The sequence below is a fragment of the Hyla sarda genome, chromosome 8 (assembly GCF_029499605.1).
Source record: "Hyla sarda isolate aHylSar1 chromosome 8, aHylSar1.hap1, whole genome shotgun sequence".
Lineage (NCBI taxonomy): Eukaryota > Metazoa > Chordata > Amphibia > Anura > Hylidae > Hyla > Hyla sarda.
This window is the reverse complement of record NC_079196.1, coordinates 149,215,317-149,236,741: the sequence shown is the minus strand read 5'-3', so window position 1 is coordinate 149,236,741 and position 21,425 is coordinate 149,215,317. Positions and strand designations below refer to the sequence as shown.

General features: G+C 47.3%; 2 protein-coding genes across 2 annotated transcripts in view; one reads left to right on the top strand and one right to left on the bottom strand.

The window, feature by feature from the left end:
- Positions 1 to 489: 489 nt before the first annotated feature.
- Positions 490 to 14,275, bottom strand: BUD31 (BUD31 homolog). Its single transcript, XM_056534636.1, has 5 exons — positions 14,147 to 14,275; positions 12,537 to 12,643; positions 11,125 to 11,247; positions 7,777 to 7,943; positions 490 to 682 (listed from the first exon to the last, which is right to left on the bottom strand). The coding sequence occupies exons 2-5, from the start codon at positions 12,628 to 12,630 to the stop codon at positions 632 to 634; spliced, it is 435 nt and encodes a 144-aa protein (XP_056390611.1). The 5' UTR covers positions 12,631 to 12,643; positions 14,147 to 14,275; the 3' UTR covers positions 490 to 631.
- A 284-nt stretch (positions 14,276 to 14,559) lies between these two features.
- PDAP1 (PDGFA associated protein 1) overlaps positions 14,560 to 21,425 on the top strand; it is a 48,190-nt gene continuing 41,324 nt past the window's right edge. Inside the window, exon 1 of the mRNA XM_056534635.1 lies at positions 14,560 to 14,728. Coding sequence (XP_056390610.1) covers positions 14,716 to 14,728 — 13 coding nt within the window. The 5' untranslated portion in view covers positions 14,560 to 14,715. The remainder of the gene's footprint in view (positions 14,729 to 21,425) is intronic.

Here is a 21,425-nt window from a genome sequence, read left to right as displayed (position 1 = left end):
CTGACGACCCCCCCCCCCCCCCCCAAATAGACATGAATGGAGGGGCGTAGTGTCACGACCACTAGAACCTAGCATTTGTTCATGGGGGGGTGCAGGTGATCAGACATCTTATTCAGATTGCAAGAACAACATTTTAGGTATGCAATAGGAGAACATGCCATAAAATAAAAAAAACATTATCATCTCTCTCTGACAGTATATATATCCAACATAGAAACATGTCTGTCACTAGACCAGCCCTTGAATATTAGAGCATAGTGCATAACGGGTGTTAGTGTTCAGTGCACATTTTCACAAACCTTATTGCTGACTAGTCAGTCAGAAGTCAAAGCTCCCAGAGGGCTCACATATTCACAACTCTCACCAACATGTATTTGTTACAGAATTCTATAGATACCTATCACTGCAAGTTAGGCCATCCTTCATCTCACACAATACCTGACTACCCATATTTTTTAAGGTAAAATCTACTTCCTATGTACACAAAGATAACATTTAAACAGGATCTTTATTAAACGTTTAAAAATAAATGAAAACTGGTCACAAGACAGCCACAATAATGGAAAACATTCTTCATTTTAAAAGAATCTGAGAACACAAAGAATATCAAGATTTCTAAAAAGTATTCTGTTTATCCAGAGCATCCTCTGCAACCACAGTGTGTGCATTCAATAATCCGCCCCTGAAACAAAGAAGAAACAAAGTGTTAATCCACAGCTAATAAGATTGTAAAGAAACCTAACTGCCTTCTAGGAGCCTAAACAAAGGCTAACTTGTGTGCCTCTGGACAGCTTTTCCGGGCATGCTGGGAGTTGTAGTTTTGCAATAGCTGGAGGCAGTGCCAATTAAATCCCTTCGGGCAAATAGGCAGAAAATGGAAGTATTCACAAAGAAGTTACAATTGTCACACAAATGCAGTAAACAGTGCTCTTGTATGTCATAGTACAGCACTGCTTTACATACCGCAGCACACATCTGAACCACCCCTGGTTTAAATGAGTGATCCATTTGCATCTATACATTAAACATATTAACCTCTTCAGGACATAGGGCGTATGGATATGCCCTGCATTCCGAGTCCTTAAGGACCGAGGGCGTATCCATACGCCCGTGGGAATTCCGGTCCCCACCGCTAGCCGGTTGGGGACCGGAGCCGGATGCCTGCTGAAATCGTTCAGCAGGCATCCCGGCATATCGCCCAGGGGGGTCATTATGCCCCCCCCATGTCGGCGATCGCCGCAGATCGCTGGACAATTCAGTCCAGCGATCTGCGGCGATTCCGGGTCAATCGGGTCTCCAGTGACCCGGAATTACTGGCTGATCGGGGCCGTCTCTGACTGGTGCCACCTCACGATCGCCCTGATTCGTCGGCCGTATTACCGGCCGACCAATCAGGGCGCCTGCTGCAGGTGTCACTCCCGCACCGCCCCTCTTCCAGAGGACCTGAGCGGGTGCGGGACCCCGATCCCCGGCGTCAATGTTGGGATCGGGGCCCCAGGAGCAGCGGCGGCGGCGGCGACGACGACGAAGGACTGACCTCATGCGGCTGGATCGTTGGAGGTGAATGACAGCCTCCTGCTGTTGCTTAGCAACAGCTCCCAGCATGCAAAAAGGGCATGCTGGGAGCTGTAGTTATGCAACAGCAGGAGGCAGACCACCACAACTCCCAGCATTCCCTTATGGGCATGCTGGGACTTATGGTTTTGCAACAGCTGGAGGCACATTTTTTCTATGGAAAAGTGTACCTTCAGCTGTTGTATAACTACAACTCCCAGCTTGCACAAACAGCTAAAGTGCATGCTGGGAGTTGTAGTGGTGCATCTGTTGGTTGCATAACTACAACTCCCAGCATGCCCGTTGGCTGTCGGTGACTGCTGAGAGTTGTAGTTTTGCAACAGCTGAAGGCACACTGGCTGTGAAACTTAGAGTTTTTTTTTTTTTTTTACCTAACTCAGTGTTTCACGACCGGTGTGCCTCCAGCTGTTGCAAACTCCAACTCTCAGCAGTCAATGTACACCATGCACCGTACATGCTGGGAGTTGTAGTTTTGCAACAGCTGGAGGCACACTGGTTGTGAAACACTGAGTTAGGTCACAAACTCAGTGATACATAACCAGTGTGCCTACAGCTGTTGCAAAACTAAAACTCCCAGTATTCTCGAACAGCCGTTGACTGTCCAGACATGCTGGGAGTTTTGCAACAGCTGGAGGCACCCTGTTTGGGAATCACTGGCGTAGAATTCCCCTATGTCTACCCCTATGCAAGTCCCTAATTTAGGCCTCAAACGCGCATGGCGCTCTCACTTTGGAGCCCTGTCGTATTTCAAGGCAACAGTTAAGGGTCACATATGGGGTATCGCCGTACTCGGGAGAAATTGGGTTTCAAATTTTGGGGGGTATTTTCTGCTTTTACCCTTTTTAAAAATGTAACATTTTTGGGAAAACAAGCATTTTAGGTAAAAAAAAAATTTTTTTTTTACATATGCAAAAGTTGTGAAACACCTGTGGGGTATTAAGGTTCACTTAACCCCTTGTTACGTTCCCCGAGGGGGTCTAGTTTCCAAAATGGTATGCCATGTGGTTTTTTTTTTTGCTGTCCTGGCACCATAGGGGCTTCCTAAATGCGGCATGCTCCCAGAGCAAAATTTGCTTTCAAAAAGCCAAATGTGACTCCTCCTCTTCCGAGACCTGTAGTGCGCCAGCAGAGCACTTTTCACCCCCATATGGGGTGTTTTCTGAATCGGGAGAAATTGGGCTTCAAATTTTTAGGGGTATTTTCTGCTATTACCCTTTTTAAAAATTTTTGGGAAAACAAGCATTTTAGGTAAAAATAATTCTTTTTTTTTTTTTACATTTGCAAAAGTCGTGAAACACCTGTGGGGTATAAAGGCTCACTTTATCCCATGTTACATTCCCCAAGGGGTCTAGTTTCCAAAATGGTATGCCATGCGTTTTTTTTTTTTTTGCTGTTCTGGCACCATAAGGGCTTCCTAAATGCAACATGCCCCCCCAAAAAACATTTCAGAAAAACGTACTCTCCAAAATCCCCTTATCGCTCCTTCGCTTCTGAGCCCTCTACTGCTTACTCAAGAGAAATTGGGCTACAAATACAAGTAAAAATTTTTGTCCTTTTACCCCTTGTAAAAATTCAAAAATTGGGTCTACAAGAACATGTGAGTGTAAAAAATGAAGATTGTGAATTTTCTCCTTCACTTTGCTGCTATTCATGTGAAACACCTAAAGGGTTAAAACGCTGACTGAATGTCATTTTGAATACTTTGGGGGGTGTAGTTTTTATAATGGGGTCATTTATGGGGTAATTCTAATATGAAGACCCTTCAAATCCACTTCAAAACTGAACTGGTCCCTGAAAAATACCGAGTTTGAAAATTTTGTGAAAAATCGGAAAATTGCTGCTGACCGTTGAAGCCCTCTGGTGTCTTCCAAAAGTAAAAAGACGTCAATATTATGATGCAAACATAAAGTAGACATATTGTATATGTGAACAAAAAAAAAAATTTATTTGTAATATCCATTTTCCTTACAAGCAGAAAGCTTCAAAGTTAGAAAAATGCAAAATTTTCAAATTTTTCATCAAATTTACGGATTTTTCACCAAGAAAGGATGCAAGTATCGACAAAAATTTACCACTATGTTAAAGTAAAATACCGTATTTATCGGGGTATACCACGCACCGGCCTATAACACGCACCCTCATTTTACCAAGGATATTTGGGTAAAAAGTTTTTTACCCAAATATCCATGGTAAAATGAGGGTGCGTGTGTGCGCGTGTATACCCCGATACACCCCCAGGAAAGGCAGGGGGAGAGAGGCCGTCGCTGCCCGCTTCTCTCCCCCTGCCTTCCCTGGGGTCTAGAGCGCTGCTACCGGCCCTTCTCTCCCCCTGGCTATCGGCGCCGCTGCCCGTTCTGTCCCCCTGACTATCGGTGCCGGCGCCCCACTGCCGGCCCCGATAGCCAGGGGGAGAGAAGCGGCGCCGACAGCCAGGGGGAGAGAAGGGGCAGCGGCACCCATTGCCGGCGCCACTGCCCTGTTGCCTCCCCCCATCCCCGGTGGCATAATTACCCGAGTCAGGTCCGCGCTGCTGAAGGCCTCCGGCGTGCGTCCCTTGCGTCGTTGCTATGCACGGCGCACTGACGTCATGCGCCGCGCCGTGCAGCGCATAGCAACGACGATGGGGACGAACGCTGGAGGCCTGCAGCAGCGCGGACCCGACTCAGGTAATTATGCCACCGGGGATGGGGGGAGGCAACGGGGCAGCGGCGCCGGCAATGGCTGCCGCTGCCCCTTCTCTCCCCCTGGCTATCGGCGCCGGCAGTGGGGCGCCGGTACCGATAGTCAGGGGGACAGAACGGGCAGCGGCGCCGATAGCCTGGGGGTGAGAAGGGCCGGCAGCAGGGCTCTAGACCTCAGGGAAGGCAGGGGGAGAGAAGCGGGCAGCAACGGCCTCTCTCCCCCTGCCTTTCCTGGGGCGGTATCGGCGTATAACACGCACGTAGACTTTAGGCTAAAAATTTTAGCCTAAAAAGTGCGTGTTATATGCCGATAAATACGGTATGTCACGAAAAAACAATATCGGAATCAGAATGATAACTAAAAGCATTCCAGGGTTATTAATGTTTAAAGTGACAGTGGTCAGATGTGCAAAAAATGCTCCGGTCCTTAAGGCCAAAATGGGCTCCGTCCTGAAGGGGTTAATTTGGTGCGATATGACTATCGTACAAGCAGAAAATGTTAAAATCTAGAAAACTGCAAATTTCTCATTTTTTTCGCCAAATTTTGTATTTATTTTACAAAAACCGCTGAATATATCAAAATTTACCACTAATGTAAAGTACAATATGTCACGAAAAAACAAATCTCTGAATTGCGTTGATAAGTAAAAGCGTTCCAAAGTTATTACCACATAAAGAGACATGTCAGATTAGAAAAAAAGGCCTTGGTCATTAAGCCAAAACAGGCTGTTGAGTAAAGGGGTTTATGTTTTATATTTATATCTGTGTTCTAAATAAAGATTGCTTACTTTTCATTATCCTATGAATTTGGTGCTCTTTGATAGGTTGGCATTACTGATAGTGTTGCAAAATAAATATGTAAAAAAATAAATAAATAAAAATAAATAAAGAAAATTTTGACTCAAGGGCTATCCAGAATTTTTTTTTTCCTAAATACATGGCCAGGCTGCCTGGTTAACCACTTGGGTGTACAGGTACACCCCCATTCCTGGGCGTACATTTACACCCTGAGTCACGCTACTGGCGTTTAAAGGGGTTATCCAGGAAAAAACTGTTTTTATATATCAACTGGCTCCAGAAAGTTAAACAGCTTTGTACATTTCTTCTATTAAAAAATGGTAATCCTTTCAGTACTTATGAGCTGCAGATGTCTAAGTGCTCTCTGATGACACGTGTCTCGGGAACTGCCCAGTTTAGAAGCAAATCCCCATAGCAAACCTCTTCTACTCTGTGCAGTTCCCGAGTGCATCTCTGTTCTGCGTTCGCGGATGACCTCCTCTACCTCTCCCCACACGTCCTTACCAGCAGTCCTGCGGACTCTTCAGATTTATTCCCACTTTAGCAATCATAAGATCAATATGTCCAAAAGTGTGGCAATACCGATCGCCCTATCTGCGGAAGATGTTGCCCGCATTCGGAGAGAGCACCCATTCCAGTGGGCCACGAGGTCATTTAAGTACCTGGGGGTGCAAGTCCTGTCAGACCTCAATGACACTTTTTCCCTTAACTTTTTACCCTTACTTTCCACCCTTGAGGGTGACCTGGCGAAGTGGTTTACTGGCACCTTCTCATGGCTCGGTAGGGCCAATGTCCTCAAGATGAATATACTTCCACGCTTGCTCTCTCTCTTCCAGGCTGTCCCAGTGGCCATTCCTCCTTTCTTTAGTAGACTGGACAAACATATACGTTGTTTTGTGTGGGTGGGCCGGCCAGGATTAACCAGGTCTGTACTGACTAGACAGAAGCAGGCGGGTGGGCTGGCGATCCCTGACTGCCATGCATACTATATAGCTGCCACACTGGCGAGATTCCTAGACTTTCTGCATGGCCAGACCGCGAAAAGATGGGTGACGGTCGAACTTCTGGTTTTGAGATGGCAAACTACCCCTGGCTTCCCAGAGGATCTCCCCCTGTAGACACCCTCCGTACCCTACCGTGGGTGTCCAATGAATTAGTCATGGCTCTCAGACATTACTTACCTGGAAAGCAATTGTTCTCCCCCGATGGCCCTCTAACTCCTGTCCTCGGCAATCCTCTTTTCCCACCGGGACTGACCTGCTCTTCATTCCTTGGCCTCTCCACCCCCTTGACCCTCTCTTTGAGAAGTCTTCTCACAGAGACAATGCTACGCCCCTATGAGGATCTGGTACCCCTACACCTCTGCACTCCTTTTAGGCACATGCAATACCGCCAACTTAGCCACATTGTGGAGACCACGAGTCGGACACTAAACTTGACTAGACCCCTCCACCTGTTTGAGAAGCTGTGTGCCTCCTCCTCCCAGGTATCCAGGGCGGTGTTTCAACTCTACAGCCTCCTACTGGGAGAAGCAGCTCAGCACCCGCCGGCATTTGTGGTGGCCTGGGAGAGGGAGTTACGCACCTTTTTTGCTTCGTCCGATTGGTTGGCTGCTTTCATTAAGTGCCACAAATTTTCCATATCTTGTAGAGCCCAGGAAACCAATTACAAAATACTGTCCAGATGGTATAGTGTCCCCGCACTGTTACATAAAATGTACCCATCTGTGTCAGATTTGTGTTGGCGCTGTGGGAGCGACTGTGGCACCATGGCTCACACATGGTGGTCCTGCCCATTGCTTCAACCGTTTTGGGCGGATGTGACCTCCCGCATAGCTACGGTTACAGGGGTGACTTATCCCAACAACCCGAAGGTCCTCCTATTGTCCATTATGCCAGTAGCTAGGAAATCCCTGCCAAAAATCTTAGCCCAATTCATACTAATGGCCGCGAGGTCTGTGATCCCGAGACATTGGAAGGACTCCCTTCCCCCCACTGTCTATGAATGGTATGATGAGATCCTCTTCATTTGTCGTATGGAGGCTGACTCCTCAGGTCGGAATGAGGCATATGTGGCGACCTGGAGTCCTTGGCTTGCCTTCCTTGAAACCCCACTCTACAGGGAGGGGTGATTTCCTGAACCCCGCTTCACATGGTTGACTTCTTCTCTGGACCCGCTGAAAAGTTCGACAGGGAGCCGATGTTCAACCGCGGTTGTGGTACTGGAGGCAGGCGTCTGGCGATTCAGGTGTTGATCATCTTTGTTTCCCGTCACGTTCTTCTCTTCTCCCCCCTCCCGTCTTTTTCTTTTTCCTTTCTCTTCCCAACCTCCCCCTCCCGTAACCCCCCCCCCCCCCACTTGCGTTTTCTCCCCTCACATTTTTTCTACCCTCCCCCCCCACCCCGTTTCAGCTCGATTGTTCTCCAGAGTGGCATGATCAAGAAATGTTGCCTTGCTCTATGGCCTCACAGGCCCCACATGATGGTGTATATTTGATTTTTTTTCTATGTTATGCGAGGGTTGCCGGTTCTATAGCTCTTGCGCTGACAACGTATGTGTAACTGTACCTTTCTCGTGTACATTATGCTGTACTGGATTTTTTCCTATTGAAGTTTGTTTCACCCTGTTCTTTCTTATAATAAACTTTCTTTGAATAAAAAGTTTAAAAAAAAAAGATTAAACAAAGGCCCTGACATTGATACAGTTATACAAGAAATCTTACCACTTCAAGTTTGCCTTTAGGGACACGACAGATACAATTAGTTCCAAAGTTTGTGTCCCTGGTCTGTATACAACGCAAGCAGCATAAGTTCTCATATCCTTGTTTTTTCCACTTTGCAATAAGGTTCTTGTCAGCATATCCTTCCCTGATACAATAGTCATACAGTTCTAGAAATGGAGAGAAAACAGACTTGATCATGTCTGCACCAATTTAACAATTACACTGACAGAGACAATGTTCACACTATGTAAAGTTTAAGTGAAATATAAATCACAATATTTTTACTGTTAATTAAATGAGTTTATCAAGAAATGGCTTGACATGTATTTGCCCATGTTACAGCAGTTATTTCTCAAAGTTCTTAAAGACTCTTATATCGTATGATAAGGCAAACAGTCATTCCCAATCATTGGTCCATACAAACACCGCAGCAATGAGTTGAGAACCAGTAAATGTATAACTATAAGTAAATCACATTTTTTTTATGTCAACATAAAAATCATCATTTGTTGGCAGCAATATCTTTACATAAACATATGTGATGCTAATAAACAGGCTGTAATAGGAGTCCCATCAAGGCAGTCAGAGGTTTTAAAAGGGGTACTCTGGTGGAAAACTTTTTTTTTTATCAACTGGTGCCAGAAAGTTAACAGATTTATAAATTACGTCTATTAAAAAATATTTGTACTTCCACTAAGCAGCTGTATACTACAGAGAACATACAAATATCATATAAATGGATAATTCTCCAATGATTAACACCTGTATATCTCGACGTGTTTCCCCATGTATCTTATGACATACAGCGGTTCATCAGGGGATCATAAGTGAAATATATATAGGAATGAGAGAAATTCCCAGAAAAGGAATAGCAGTAAATATAAGCATATGAAGCTACAGGCGATTTAGACACATTACAGAAACAATTAGTGTACGTAATACAAAGATAACAGCAGAATGTGAGCACTTAATACATATAGACCTGACACTTAGCAGACCACACGTAAATAGCCAAATTAGTTGCTTGAGATGTCTTGACTGCTGCTAATTCTCCAAATTATAATGGGTTAATACATTACATCAGAGGAGGAGTCACATAAGTAGAAGGTACCACATAGATAAGATAGATAGTAATTCTCTCAAAGCATAGGTGTTCCAAGTACAGTGGTCCCTCAACATAAGATGGTAATCCGTTCCAAACGAACCATCATTTGTTGAAACAATCGCATGTTGAGGGATCAGTGCAATGTAAAGTATAGGACAGTGGTCTACAACCTGCGGACCTCCAGATGTTGCAAAACTACAACACCCAGCATGCCCGGACAGCCAACGGCTGTCCGGGCATGCTGGGTGTTGTAGTTTTGCAACATCTGGAGGTCCGCAGGTTGTAGACCACTGTTAGAGGAAGGTGTACTCACCTGTCCCCGCCGCTCCGGACTGTCACCGCTGCCCGGGATGTCGCCGTCCATCGCTGTCGCCGCGTCACCGTCGCTCCGGCAAGGCCTCTGCTTTCCCGGCATCCGCGCTCTCCGTCGCCGCCATCACATCGCTACGCACGCCGCTCCTATTGGAAGATGGGACGGCGTGCGCAGCGATGTGATGACGTCGATGGAGAGCGCCGACGATGCAGGGATCCCGAAGAGGACGCGCCGGAGCCCCGAGGACAGGTAAGCGATCGTCACCGGAGCTCACGGGGCACCGTAAACGGCTATCCGGTGGCAGCTGAAGCAGTCTGCGCTGCCGAATAGCAGTTTATGCGATGGCCCCGACATAGAAAAAGCATCGTACGTTGATGCTGCCTTCAACATGTGATGGCCTCTGAGAGGCCATCGCATGTTGAAATTATCGTATGTCGGGGCCATCGTAGGTCGGGGGGTCACTGTATACTGATATTTCCTCAATGGACCCGATTAGTCCTAGTTGTTCCCTCAAGGGATGATAAGTCCTAGTTAAACCAGATATAGAAATACACAAAGGTAATATGCCTAATGTTCTCAACATCCAAGGGGATAGATGGCCCCGATAAAACACATGCCGCCTACTGCCAGCATTAACTGTATCTGACCAATTCACAAATCATCCACATAGCGATGTAGGACTAAACCACGACGTCCTCTGGCAGGGAGCACTTGGTAGGCATTCACATTGGTGTGGTTGCACAGGTCATTGTTACTGTGATGCTTTGTCGGGTGGTGTTGCCTGGAGCCAGGGGCTTGGTCGGACAGCAGTGGGGCTGCCTGGCCACTGGATCGCTCCCCCTGTGGGCATGGTGTTGCGGTGGCCGCCGCCCGGCTCTATGGAAATGTTGGGTTAGGGACCCACTCTAAATAGGTGGCCTTAACGTGGCAAGTGGGCTTGTACTTTTTGATCAAAATGTATACTAACAACCTGTTAGTGTTTGAACTTATGCTGAAAAGCAAGTAGATCAAAAAATAAATTGTGGCTGTGCGGCTATGTTTCTTTATCTCTTTGTGTTTTATGATTCATTCTGTTGCTGGCCAACACCTGCCATGTATGGAGCAAGCTAAGCACTCACTGAGCATAAATCCCCCTTACATGTACTCCCCTGATGTTGATAACGGTCTCCTGTACAAAGGCCCCTGTCTCAGTGATGTCCACCTTGGCCGGTGATACACTGGGCGGCAGTGTGATGTAACAGGTCCAGACACCAGGAAGAAGGCCAGTCCCGGGCCCGTTACATCACACTGCTGCCCAGCCTATTACCTGCTGAGGCAGGACATCGCTCCAGTCAACAATTAAGTGAGCACAATGTTACATGTCAGGCCCTAAAACCAGGTAAAAATACCAGGGCCTGAGGATGGGAGACCAAAATCAGCACCATTGGGGAAGCATGGAAGGCAAGTTTATTATTTTAATGGAAGAAGCCTAGACATATAGGATACATAAAGAATTTGACTGGAGTACCCCTTTAACATAATACACAGAATACTTGGTAGCAAGATTATGCCATGTAATAACTTTTACCAATACTTTATGCCAAAAATGCAGTATGTCGTCAATAAAATTTTCAAGTTACAGGCCAACAGCCCATCAGGCGATATGTACACCAGTTTATTGGTTCAGTTTGCTAAGTAAATCTTCCCTCTTGTCCATGAAGGAACACATACAAGCACTGTAATGTAACACCTTATATGATACCTTTAGGGTACGGTCACACATACCAAATTTACAGCTGGTTTTCCCAACTGAAATTCCGCTTGCAGTTCTTTCACTGCAGAAATTCAGCTGCAGGAAGCCAGCTGCGGATGTGATGCATGATCCTTCCCTTAATCACTATTTAGTGCAGAGATGTTCTACAAGAAGATATTACAATAAATGAATTGTTACCTCTGCTTATAGCTTTCCTCTTATAGAACAGGTCAAATATATATCGGGTTTTCTGATGATGAATACGGAAGATTGGCCACAGAGATTCCACCTTCCTCTTCCCTTCATGTGGGTCTGTTTCAGCTGGTAAATAAACAACATAAGTTATGATGATAAACGGCCTAACAAATACACAGTTCTAATAGATGTAATGCTACATTAAGGTACGGGTGATAACTACCAGCACATGTACACTCACACTCCATAATCAATAATATATCATTATAATTATAGAGAGATATTTCAATTAGGGATCGACCGATATCGATAATCGGTGCAGGTTAGGGCCGATAGCCGATAACTTATACCGATATTCCGGTTTAAGTTATCGGCTATTTAACCCCCTGCGACACCGCTACAGATCATTGATTTAAAGCGGGCGCTTTAAATCAATGATCTGCAGTGGCTTTTGCGGGGCCATAGGCCGCCGCCACCACCCGCTTCTCTCCCCCTGTCAGGGTGGTCCGGGCCATCCATCCTTCCTTCCTGTAGTGTCCGGGGGCGTTCCGGGTGAAGGGTGCACCGGTCCGGGATGTACTTCTTCTCCGGCGGTCATCTTCTCCACTCCGGGCAGGCTCCGGCCTAGTACGCTGCATAGACGCCGCTGCGCAGTGACGCCCGTGCGCAGCGACGCACCCAACGTCACGGCGTAGCGGCGTCTATGCAGTGTACTAGGCCGGAGCCTGCCCGGAGTGGAGAAGATGACCGCCGGAGAAGAAGGACAGCCCGGACCGTTGCACCCTTCACCCGGAACGCCCCCGGACACTACAGGAATGATGGATGGCCCGGACCACCCCCATTACGGGTAAGTTAAATTTTTTTATTGACTCGGAGGGTGGGGGAGGGGCCCGAACGGTATAGCGGTATGGGCAAAAATCCATACCGGTATACCGCCCAGGATCACGATGGGGGGGGGGGGGGGTGCGACGCGGTGCGGTGGGTCGGGGGTGCGGTGGGGCGGGTCGGGGGGGGGGGTGGTTGTCGGTCGTGGTGCGGGGCATTATCGGCTTATCGGCAAGGTAATTGCCGATACCGATAATGCCCAAAATCGTGATTATCGGCCGATAATATCGCCCATACCGATAACCGGTCGATCCCTAATTTCAATCTCACAAAGTAATCCCTATCCACAGGATGGGGAATAACAGGCTGATCATATAGGTCTGACTCTTGGACCTGTACCAATCATGCGAACGTTAGGACATTGTTAAACCCCCCCCCCCCCCGACCAGCGCTTTCAAACAGTGCTGAGAATACAGAGAAATTGTTCACCCTGAATGAACAGAGTGCATCACACGTGTGGCCAGTGCTCTATTCATTCTCTATGGTGCTTCTGAATAATGCCACGAGCCCAAAAACCCATGCCGTCTCACCTTCTCGCATTTTCTGATCGAGTTCATCCAATGTAGGTTCTATGAGCTCCCAACCATCTGGTGGCGGTTTTCTGCTTCGCTTCACTTTAGGCATTGAATGGACAACCCTAGATTATAGCAAATGTATATTTATTTATCTTCACAACACAGTTCATGTTATAGATTTTTGCCTTATAAGAACAAAACATTAAATTTGAACATAATACAAATTTACCATATTAGAGTCACGCACAGAAGCATCATGATGTGCAATAGGACATTATTATGTGGAAATGGGAAAAAGCGGGTGATCTGTATTTTTACTATGAGAGGGGTCCATTCACACTTTAAAGGGGTTCTCCACCATAAGGTGATTTTAGTACATACCTGGCAGACAGTAATGGACATGCTTAGGAAGGATCTGCACTTGTCTTGGGGCTAAATGGTTGTGAGATTACCATAACACTGTGGCTAGCTTTTTGTGAACTTGTATTTCCTGTTTGACTTTTTTTTTTTTTTTTTTACTAGAAATCCCACAATTCCATTTTCCTCCCTCCCACACATTGAAACAAAATCAGGGTGCCTACAGCCTTTACATTAGTTGCAGATTGATCTCTCTCCCACTAAGTGATCGCTCCACCCATTGAAGCAGACAGGCTCCCTGTCATCAGCTGACTAGTGATGTCAGGTCTCAGCCGCATTGCAAGCTGGGAAAAATCAGAGACAACAGTCATTTTGTATGCTGTTAAAAATAAATAGTGAGGTGAAAAATCACAGAAGAATTGTGTGAAAACCGTCACACACAGGTACAGACACTATATTATGAACTACACTAACTTTACAGCCTCTGTAGCATAGTCAAAAAATAAATAAATCCTGGAATACCCCTTTAAAACAATTTAAAAAAATGCTTTTTTTTTTTAGTCCCTAGGGCACTTGTATGAGCAATTGTTAGATTGCGTATACTAGTCTTGCCCAACCAAGGTGCCTCCAGCTGTTGCAAAGCTACAGCTCCCAGCATGGCCGGACAGCCGAAGGCTGTCCGGGCATGCTGGGAGTTGTAGTTTTGCAACAGCTGGAGGTACCCTGGTTGGGAAACGATGGTTTATACAGACCATACTTATGTATTGCATTGATCCATGAGATCTTTATTGATAGAGCCTTATGAAAAGCAGAGCCCTGGCAGATCCCTGTACCACCAATGACATTTGTTACAGCCATTTAAATAATGCTGTCACCTTTGAAAGCCAGCAGAGATTGTTTGGCTATGGCTATGAGAGGCGGCCATTTGCTTCAGGGGAGGAGACTTAAGTGCACTCATTTTTGTAGAGAAAGTTATTTTAATAAAGTACCAGTGATTCATTAAAATATAGCACAGGCCACTTTTAAGGCTCATTTTCTACATTAAACATCCAGACTTGGAAAGAAATGTTATTTACCCCAAATAATATGTTGTCACAAGTTACATAGGTTAAAACTTGGTGGCATGTTCCTATTATAACAACAGACTGCAATCAAATCGTATAGAAATCGTACAGTCACCTCACATATACTGCATAACAAAGCTAAAGCCTGTGAAGCTCCTTTCCACAATGTAAGAGCTTGTCTACTAAAGCCGCCAGCCATCCTACCTGTTCCACCAGCCACAGATATGCACTCAGAGGATCACAAATCCTTCTTCCCGACCAAACTTCCTACCGGAAATTACCTCGAACTCCACTTCCGGGTCAGCACTTAGAACGTCAGGTTTCTACTGGGGACCTTCCAGAACTTCCGGTCACAACCAATTACGTCACAATTAGCGGCGGTTACTTTTTTTTAACTGCCCTATGGATTATTCGTTGATGCCGAGATGTGCTCGCTATAAACAATTTGGTGTGAAAATGAGTGCGCTCCGTGAGGGACCCGAGAGTAGGGGAGCATTGCGTCAGAAGGGCTGTCTAATGTTGTGCCTGTCTGAAAATACCGCACTGGTATGGCTCCCATAACTGCCAGGGACCATAAATTATTCTGTTATTTTATTTTGCTTCACTAAAAGCAATTACTACGTAGGCTGTTGTGTTTTGGGAAAATAAACGATTGGTTTAGTAATACGCCCACAGCAGGCGGTTCCTTGGCTGCCCTGCGGCTCAGGACCCTTCAGACGCGTGCCCATCAAGTTGTGGGGAGAGGAAGAGGCAACGAGAAGAACGGAGATAACATGCCGAAAGGAGGTGAGGAGGCGGCGGTTATGTGTAGTCTGGTACCCGTGAGAGTGCGATTATGCAGCCGGGGGCCTGTGTGTGCGGAGGAAGCCGGCTGTGAGCAGACAATGATGGGAGTGATCTCTGTGCTGACATCACGCCGGCGAAGGCGCCAGATTCACAGACTCTTGGTCTATAGGATGAGCAGTGTAAACTGACCGCAGAGGATCCTGGGGAAGAGGTGCTCAGTTTATAGGCTATGAAGTCCAATGATCTGCCTTAGGGTATGTTCACACAGGACCGAAGTGTGGCAGATCTGTTACCCCTTTTCCTACATAACTTCAAGTCAAACTCTGCAACAAAATGTGCAGCATTTCAGCCCTATGTGAACATACCCTTTAATGGGCACTGTCAGATACAAAAACATTTTATATGTTGTACATCTTGGCAAAACATTAACCTTTCTGATATACTTAAAAAAATGTTATTTCCTTTTTATAGAAATCATGGCTTTGTCTAAGCTGAAACACAAGCATGGACAAAGTCCAGTAAGTGAGGGTGGGCTAGCACTCCTCTGTGCTGTCCCCTATCTGTTAGGACAGGAGAGAGCACAGAGGAGTGCAATAGGACAGGAGAGAGCGCAGAGGAGTGCAATAGGACAGGAGAGAGCGCAGAGCAGTGCAATAGGACAGGAGAGAGCGCAGAGGAGTGCAATAGGACAGGAGAGAGCGCAGGGGAGTGCAATAGGACAGGAGAGAGCGCAGGGGAGTGCTATAGGACAGGAGAGAGCGCAGGGGAGTGCAATAGGACAGGAGAGAGCGCAGGGGAGTGCAATAGGACAGGAGAGAGCGCAGGGGAGTGCAATAGGACAGGAGAGAGCGCAGGGGAGTGCAATAGGACAGGAGAGAGCGCAGGGGAGTGCAATAGGACAGGAGAGAGCGCAGGGGAGTGCAATAGGACAGGAGAGAGCGCAGGGGAGTGCAATAGGACAGGAGCGAGCGCAGGGGAGTGCAATAGGACAGGAGCGAGCGCAGGGGAGTGCAATAGGACAGGAGCGGGCGCAGGGGAGTGCAATAGGACAGGAGAGGGGGCGCAGGGGAGTGCAATAGGACAGGAGAGGGGGCGCAGGGGAGTGCAATAGGACAGGAGAGGGGGCGCAGGGGAGTGCAATAGGACAGGAGAGGGGGCGCAGGGGAGTGCAATAGGACAGGAGAGGGGGCGCAGGGGAGTGCAATAGGACAGGAGAGGGGGCGCAGGGGAGTGCAATAGGACAGGAGAGGGGGCGCAGGGGAGTGCAATAGGACAGGAGAGGGGGCGCAGGGGAGTGCAATAGGACAGGAGAGGGGGCGCAGGGGAGTGCAATAGGACAGGAGAGGGGGCGCAGGGGAGTGCAATAGGACAGGAGAGGGGGCGCAGGGGAGTGCAATAGGACAGGAGAGGGGGCGCAGGGGAGTGCAATAGGACAGGAGAGGGGGCGCAGGGGAGTGCAATAGGACAGGAGAGGGGGCGCAGGGGAGTGCAATAGGACAGGAGAGGGGGCGCAGGGGAGTGCAATAGGACAGGAGAGGGGGCGCAGGGGAGTGCAATAGGACAGGAGAGGGGGCGCAGGGGAGTGCAATAGGACAGGAGAGGGGGCGCAGGGGAGTGCAATAGGACAGGAGAGGGGGCGCAGGGGAGTGCAATAGGACAGGAGAGGGGGCGCAGGGGAGTGCAATAGGACAGGAGAGGGGGCGCAGGGGAGTGCAATAGGACAGGAGAGGGGGCGCAGGGGAGTGCAATAGGACAGGAGAGGGGGCGCAGGGGAGTGCAATAGGACAGGAGAGGGGGCGCAGGGGAGTGCAATAGGACAGGAGAGGGGGCGCAGGGGAGTGCAATAGGACAGGAGAGGGGGCGCAGGGGAGTGCAATAGGACAGGAGAGGGGGCGCAGGGGAGTGCAATAGGACAGGAGAGGGGGCGCAGGGGAGTGCAATAGGACAGGAGAGGGGGCGCAGGGGAGTGCAATAGGACAGGAGAGGGGGCGCAGGGGAGTGCAATAGGACAGGAGAGGGGGCGCAGGGGAGTGCAATAGGACAGGAGAGGGGGCGCAGGGGAGTGCAATAGGACAGGAGAGGGGGCGCAGGGGAGTGCAATAGGACAGGAGAGGGGGCGCAGGGGAGTGCAATAGGACAGGAGAGGGGGCGCAGGGGAGTGCAATAGGACAGGAGAGGGGGCGCAGGGGAGTGCAATCGGACAGGAGAGGGGGCGCAGGGGAGTCCTATCGGACAGGAGAGGGGGCGCAGGGGAGTCCTATCGGACAGGAGAGGGGGCGCAGGGGAGTGCCAGCCCACCCTCACTGGACTTCCAGCATAAGGGTCACCATGTACACAAACAGAATTGTGTAAACCAGTGTTTCCCATGTGCCTCCGGAAAGCCTTTTCCTGACCAGGCATGCTGGGGGTTGTAACTAGAGATGAGCGAACTTACAGTAAATTCGATTCGTCACGAACTTCTCGGCTTGGCAGTTGATGGCTTTTCCTGCGTAAATTAGTTCAGCTTTCAGGTGTTCCGGTGGGCTGGAAAAGGTGGATACAGTCCTAGGAGACTCTTTCCTAGGACTGTATCCACCTTTTCCAGCCCACCAGAGCACCTGAAGGCTGAACTAATTTACGCAGGATAAGTCATCAACTGCCGAGCCGAGAAGTTAGTGATGAATCGAATTTACTGTAAGTTCGCTCATCTATAGTTGTAACAACAACTTCCAGCACATGGTATTGGAAGATGTTTCACTTGTCTGTGAGTAGCAGATGTCTGTTCACACACTGTATTCAGCAAATGTAAATGTGTGAATTCTCTCTGGTTGTGCACTTGATCTGGACAGGGGCCGATATAATTAGATTTTACACATTTGCTTCATTTATCTGGCCAAAACAAGTCATGGTCAGTAAATGTCACTGTGGTACACTTCTTATGTCATTTACTGGAAAGTGTATCCACTGGAAAATATCAGTTCTAGTAAATCCAGTGTAATCCATCATGTAAAAGGTGGCACGATACAGTCCATAATGCGTATGATAGTTTGGCATGATACAATGCAGCACGTATAAAAATAATTTTATTGGAATATTAGTATAAAAATAGATTTGTGTGTATATATACAATACCACAGAATCAATTCATAAAAAAAAACATGAAGATTAAAAAAAATATATATATAAAAAATAACATATAAGGTGGATACTGGGGTGAGAGCCTGTATACCAGAGAATAAATATAGATAGTACAAAAGAGGTTTCAGTGCTGCTGGCGAATAGAGGATGAGACAGTTATCATGCACATAAATGGGATGGCACACACTAGTGCGATAAAAAATGGGGGGGGGGGGAACGATATATATCCACACAGACAATTGTGAAAAACCATGTTGAAGGGGTTAAATCAAACTCCACTCAGTGATAGGTGAAAAAACATGAAAAGTATAGATGAATATATAGAATCAATCACAACACACTAGTGAAAAATGCATAAGTGTATATACAACGTAGGGGGAGAAAAAATATGGAAAACAAACTTGTGGCTATATACAGAGGGCGTGTATATATATGGTAAATCAATATATAATAAATATAAAGTGCATTAAAGTGGGCAAAATATAGCATATAGGGTGCAAAGAGTAACATATAAGGATATGGGTGTGCAAGCAACCAATAGATACTAGTCCCTGAGTGACCCCGTGGGGTTATAGCAACAAATATGGTGGAAAGTAGCCGCAGGCAGGCGATGTATAAAGAATGAAAATGAAAGCTTGGTATACAGTAGCACAAGAACTCATCCCAGTCCATGTCCACAACTCCGACGCGTTTCGCCAGGAGCAATCTGATTGGTTGCTATGGGCAACTGGGCAACTTTTCCTTTGCACAGGTTTTGATAAATCTCCCCCCACAAGCACACACAACGCCTCCAGCCTTACCCCACCTAGTGACAGAGGGGTGTACATGGCAGACGGGTGTAGAGGGGTGTACTGGGTAACTGTGGGGTTTAGAGGGGTGACAGAGGGGTGTCTGGGGGTTACGAGGAGTGAAAGAAGAGTGGGGGTGCTCTACCTGAAGCGGAGTAAGCGTCACCCCTGCTCCTTCCCTCCATCCCAATCATTCTGCTGAGGGACCAGGGAGAATATGCTATGGTTTGGGAATGGGGATCTATGGGGCTCTTTTGTTGGGCGGATGTGGTGCACTTCCGTTCACGTACCCTTTTGCTGTTTGATCAAGTGATGTCACAGAATGGTCTCCTCTGAGCGGTTTTATTATCCCCAACTTAGTCATTATATGTTCTCTTCCTTGAGCTCCCGGGTGGTTTCCTTTTCCATGAGCTTTGAATTATCAGGGACCATGAAAATACAACAAAAATTGTGTAGCTCACTCAGCCAGGGCTGACTCGAGGTTAACTGGGTAGGTCTATACCCCACAGACCTAAAGGTGTATATAGAAAAAGGATGTAGAACAACAAGTGTGTACAAGAACCAGTCCTCTAGAGCCAGTAGAAATAAGAAATTAGAAAATAGGAAAGAAAAATAGAAAAGAGATGAAAATGGATGAAATGAGATGAAAATGGATGAAATGAAAAAATTTTCATTTCATCCATTTTCATCTCTTTTCTATTTTTCTTTCCTATTTTCTCATTTCTTATTTCTACTGACTCTAGAGGACTGGTTCTTGTATACACTTGTTGTTCTACATCCTTTTTCTATATTATCAGGGACCGCAAGTGAAGGGCCTTCTTTCGGCTATTTATTCTGTTCTTAAAGGGGTACTCCGCCCCTAGACATCTTATCCCCTATCCAAAGGATAGGGGATAAGATGTCAGATCGCCGCGGTTCCGCTGCTGGGGATCCCCGGGATCCCTATCATTACAGCACAGAGCAAGTTCACTCTGTGCGTAATGACGGGCGATACAGGGGACGGAGCAGCGTGACGTCATGGCTCCTCCCCTCGTGACATCACGGCCTGTCCCATTAATGCAAGTCTATGGCAGGGGGCGTGACGACCGCCGTGCCCCCTCCCATAGACTTATATTGAAAGGGGCGGGCTGTGACGCCATGAGGGGCGGAGCCGTGACGTAACTATGCTCTGGCCCCTGTGTTTCCCGTCATTACGTGCAGAGCGAACTCGCTCTGTACTGTAATGATAGTGCGGTGCCGCAGAGGGGATCCCGAGGCTCCCCAGCAGCGGGACCGTGGCGATCTGACATCTTATCCCCTATCCTTTGGATAGGGGATAAGATGTCTAGGGGCGGAGTACCCCTTTAACTCTCCTCTTGGAGGAGCCCCACCCACACACCGTTATATGGGCCGCTGGGAGGAGGTTTTGAATACCTGTATTACGGTTCATCAATGGAGGACGATTTGGGAGAGTGCCTCTAAGGCTTCGATTTGTACAGCTTATAAGGAAACCCAGTTCAAGATGCTTATGGGTTGGTACCACACTCCTGAACTCCTCCACACATTGAACCCATCCGTCCCTCCACAGTGCTGGCGTTGTGGGGTGGGAGTTGGGTCTACCTTTCATATCTTTTGGTCCTGTCCGCTTATATTGGGATTCTGGAGGGTATTAGCCCGTGTAATTCACTCCGTTTTGGAGGTTGCGGTCCCACTTGACTCTCATGTTTATCTATAGAATTTGTCTCATAGGGCCTTGTCCAAAAAAACTGTTTAAATTGTTTATGCTTATTGTCTTGGTTGCAAAAACATTGATTGCTAAATATTGGAAGAGAGCTCTTACCCCGTCGGAGAGCGACCTATTGGCCCGTGTCTATGAGATCCGATCCCTAGAGTCCTTGACTTCATCACTGAATAATACTGTGCCGCTGTTTGTCTGTCTGGGATCTGTTCGTCATCCTCCTTGAATGGATTCCCCTTCTTCCTTCCTAGTGATCTTCCCCCTTTTTTGTTGTCTTGTGTGTTTTTGTTGTGATGTCTTTTTGTTTGTTTTGTGTATATATTTTTTTTGAATGTTATTATGTATTTTCTTGGTTTGCACTAGTAATCGCATTACCCTTTGAGCCCCAATATTGTATACTTCAATTGTTTTTTTTGGGATTTCCAGATTTGTGCTACTTTGCTTTTCGCAGTACCTGCGTTATCCTTGCTGTATTCTCCTTGTTTGATGAAAATCTTTAATAAAAATTACAGTAAAAAAAAAAAAAAACATTGCTGCACATTTACAGTTTGCACCAGACCACCTGGATGTTCCACAGCAATACTGTCAAAATATTCTGTGGACAGATTAAACCAAAGTTGAGTTGTTTGGAAGAAACACACACTGGCCCTCATTTACTAAGAGTGTCGGGTTCATCTCTGTGTTTCTTCATTTACTCCGGGTATTTTTCTCCCTGATTTACTAATGTGTCGCATGGGAAAAAAATTGTATATATGTCCCCCGTACAGCGCAATCATATGCCCCGTACAGCGCAATCATATGCCCCCCCCCCCCGCACAGCGCATGTTATATATGCCCCCCCCCGCACAGCGCATGTTATATATGCCCCCCCCGCACAGCGCATGTTATATATGCCCCCGCACAGCGCATGTTATATATGCCCCCCGCACAGCGCATGTTATATATGCCCCCCGCACAGCGCATGTTATATATGCCCCCCGCACAGCGCATGTTATATATGCCCCCCGCACAGCGCATGTTATATATGCCCCCCGCACAGCGCATGTTATATATGCCCCCCGCACAGCGCATGTTA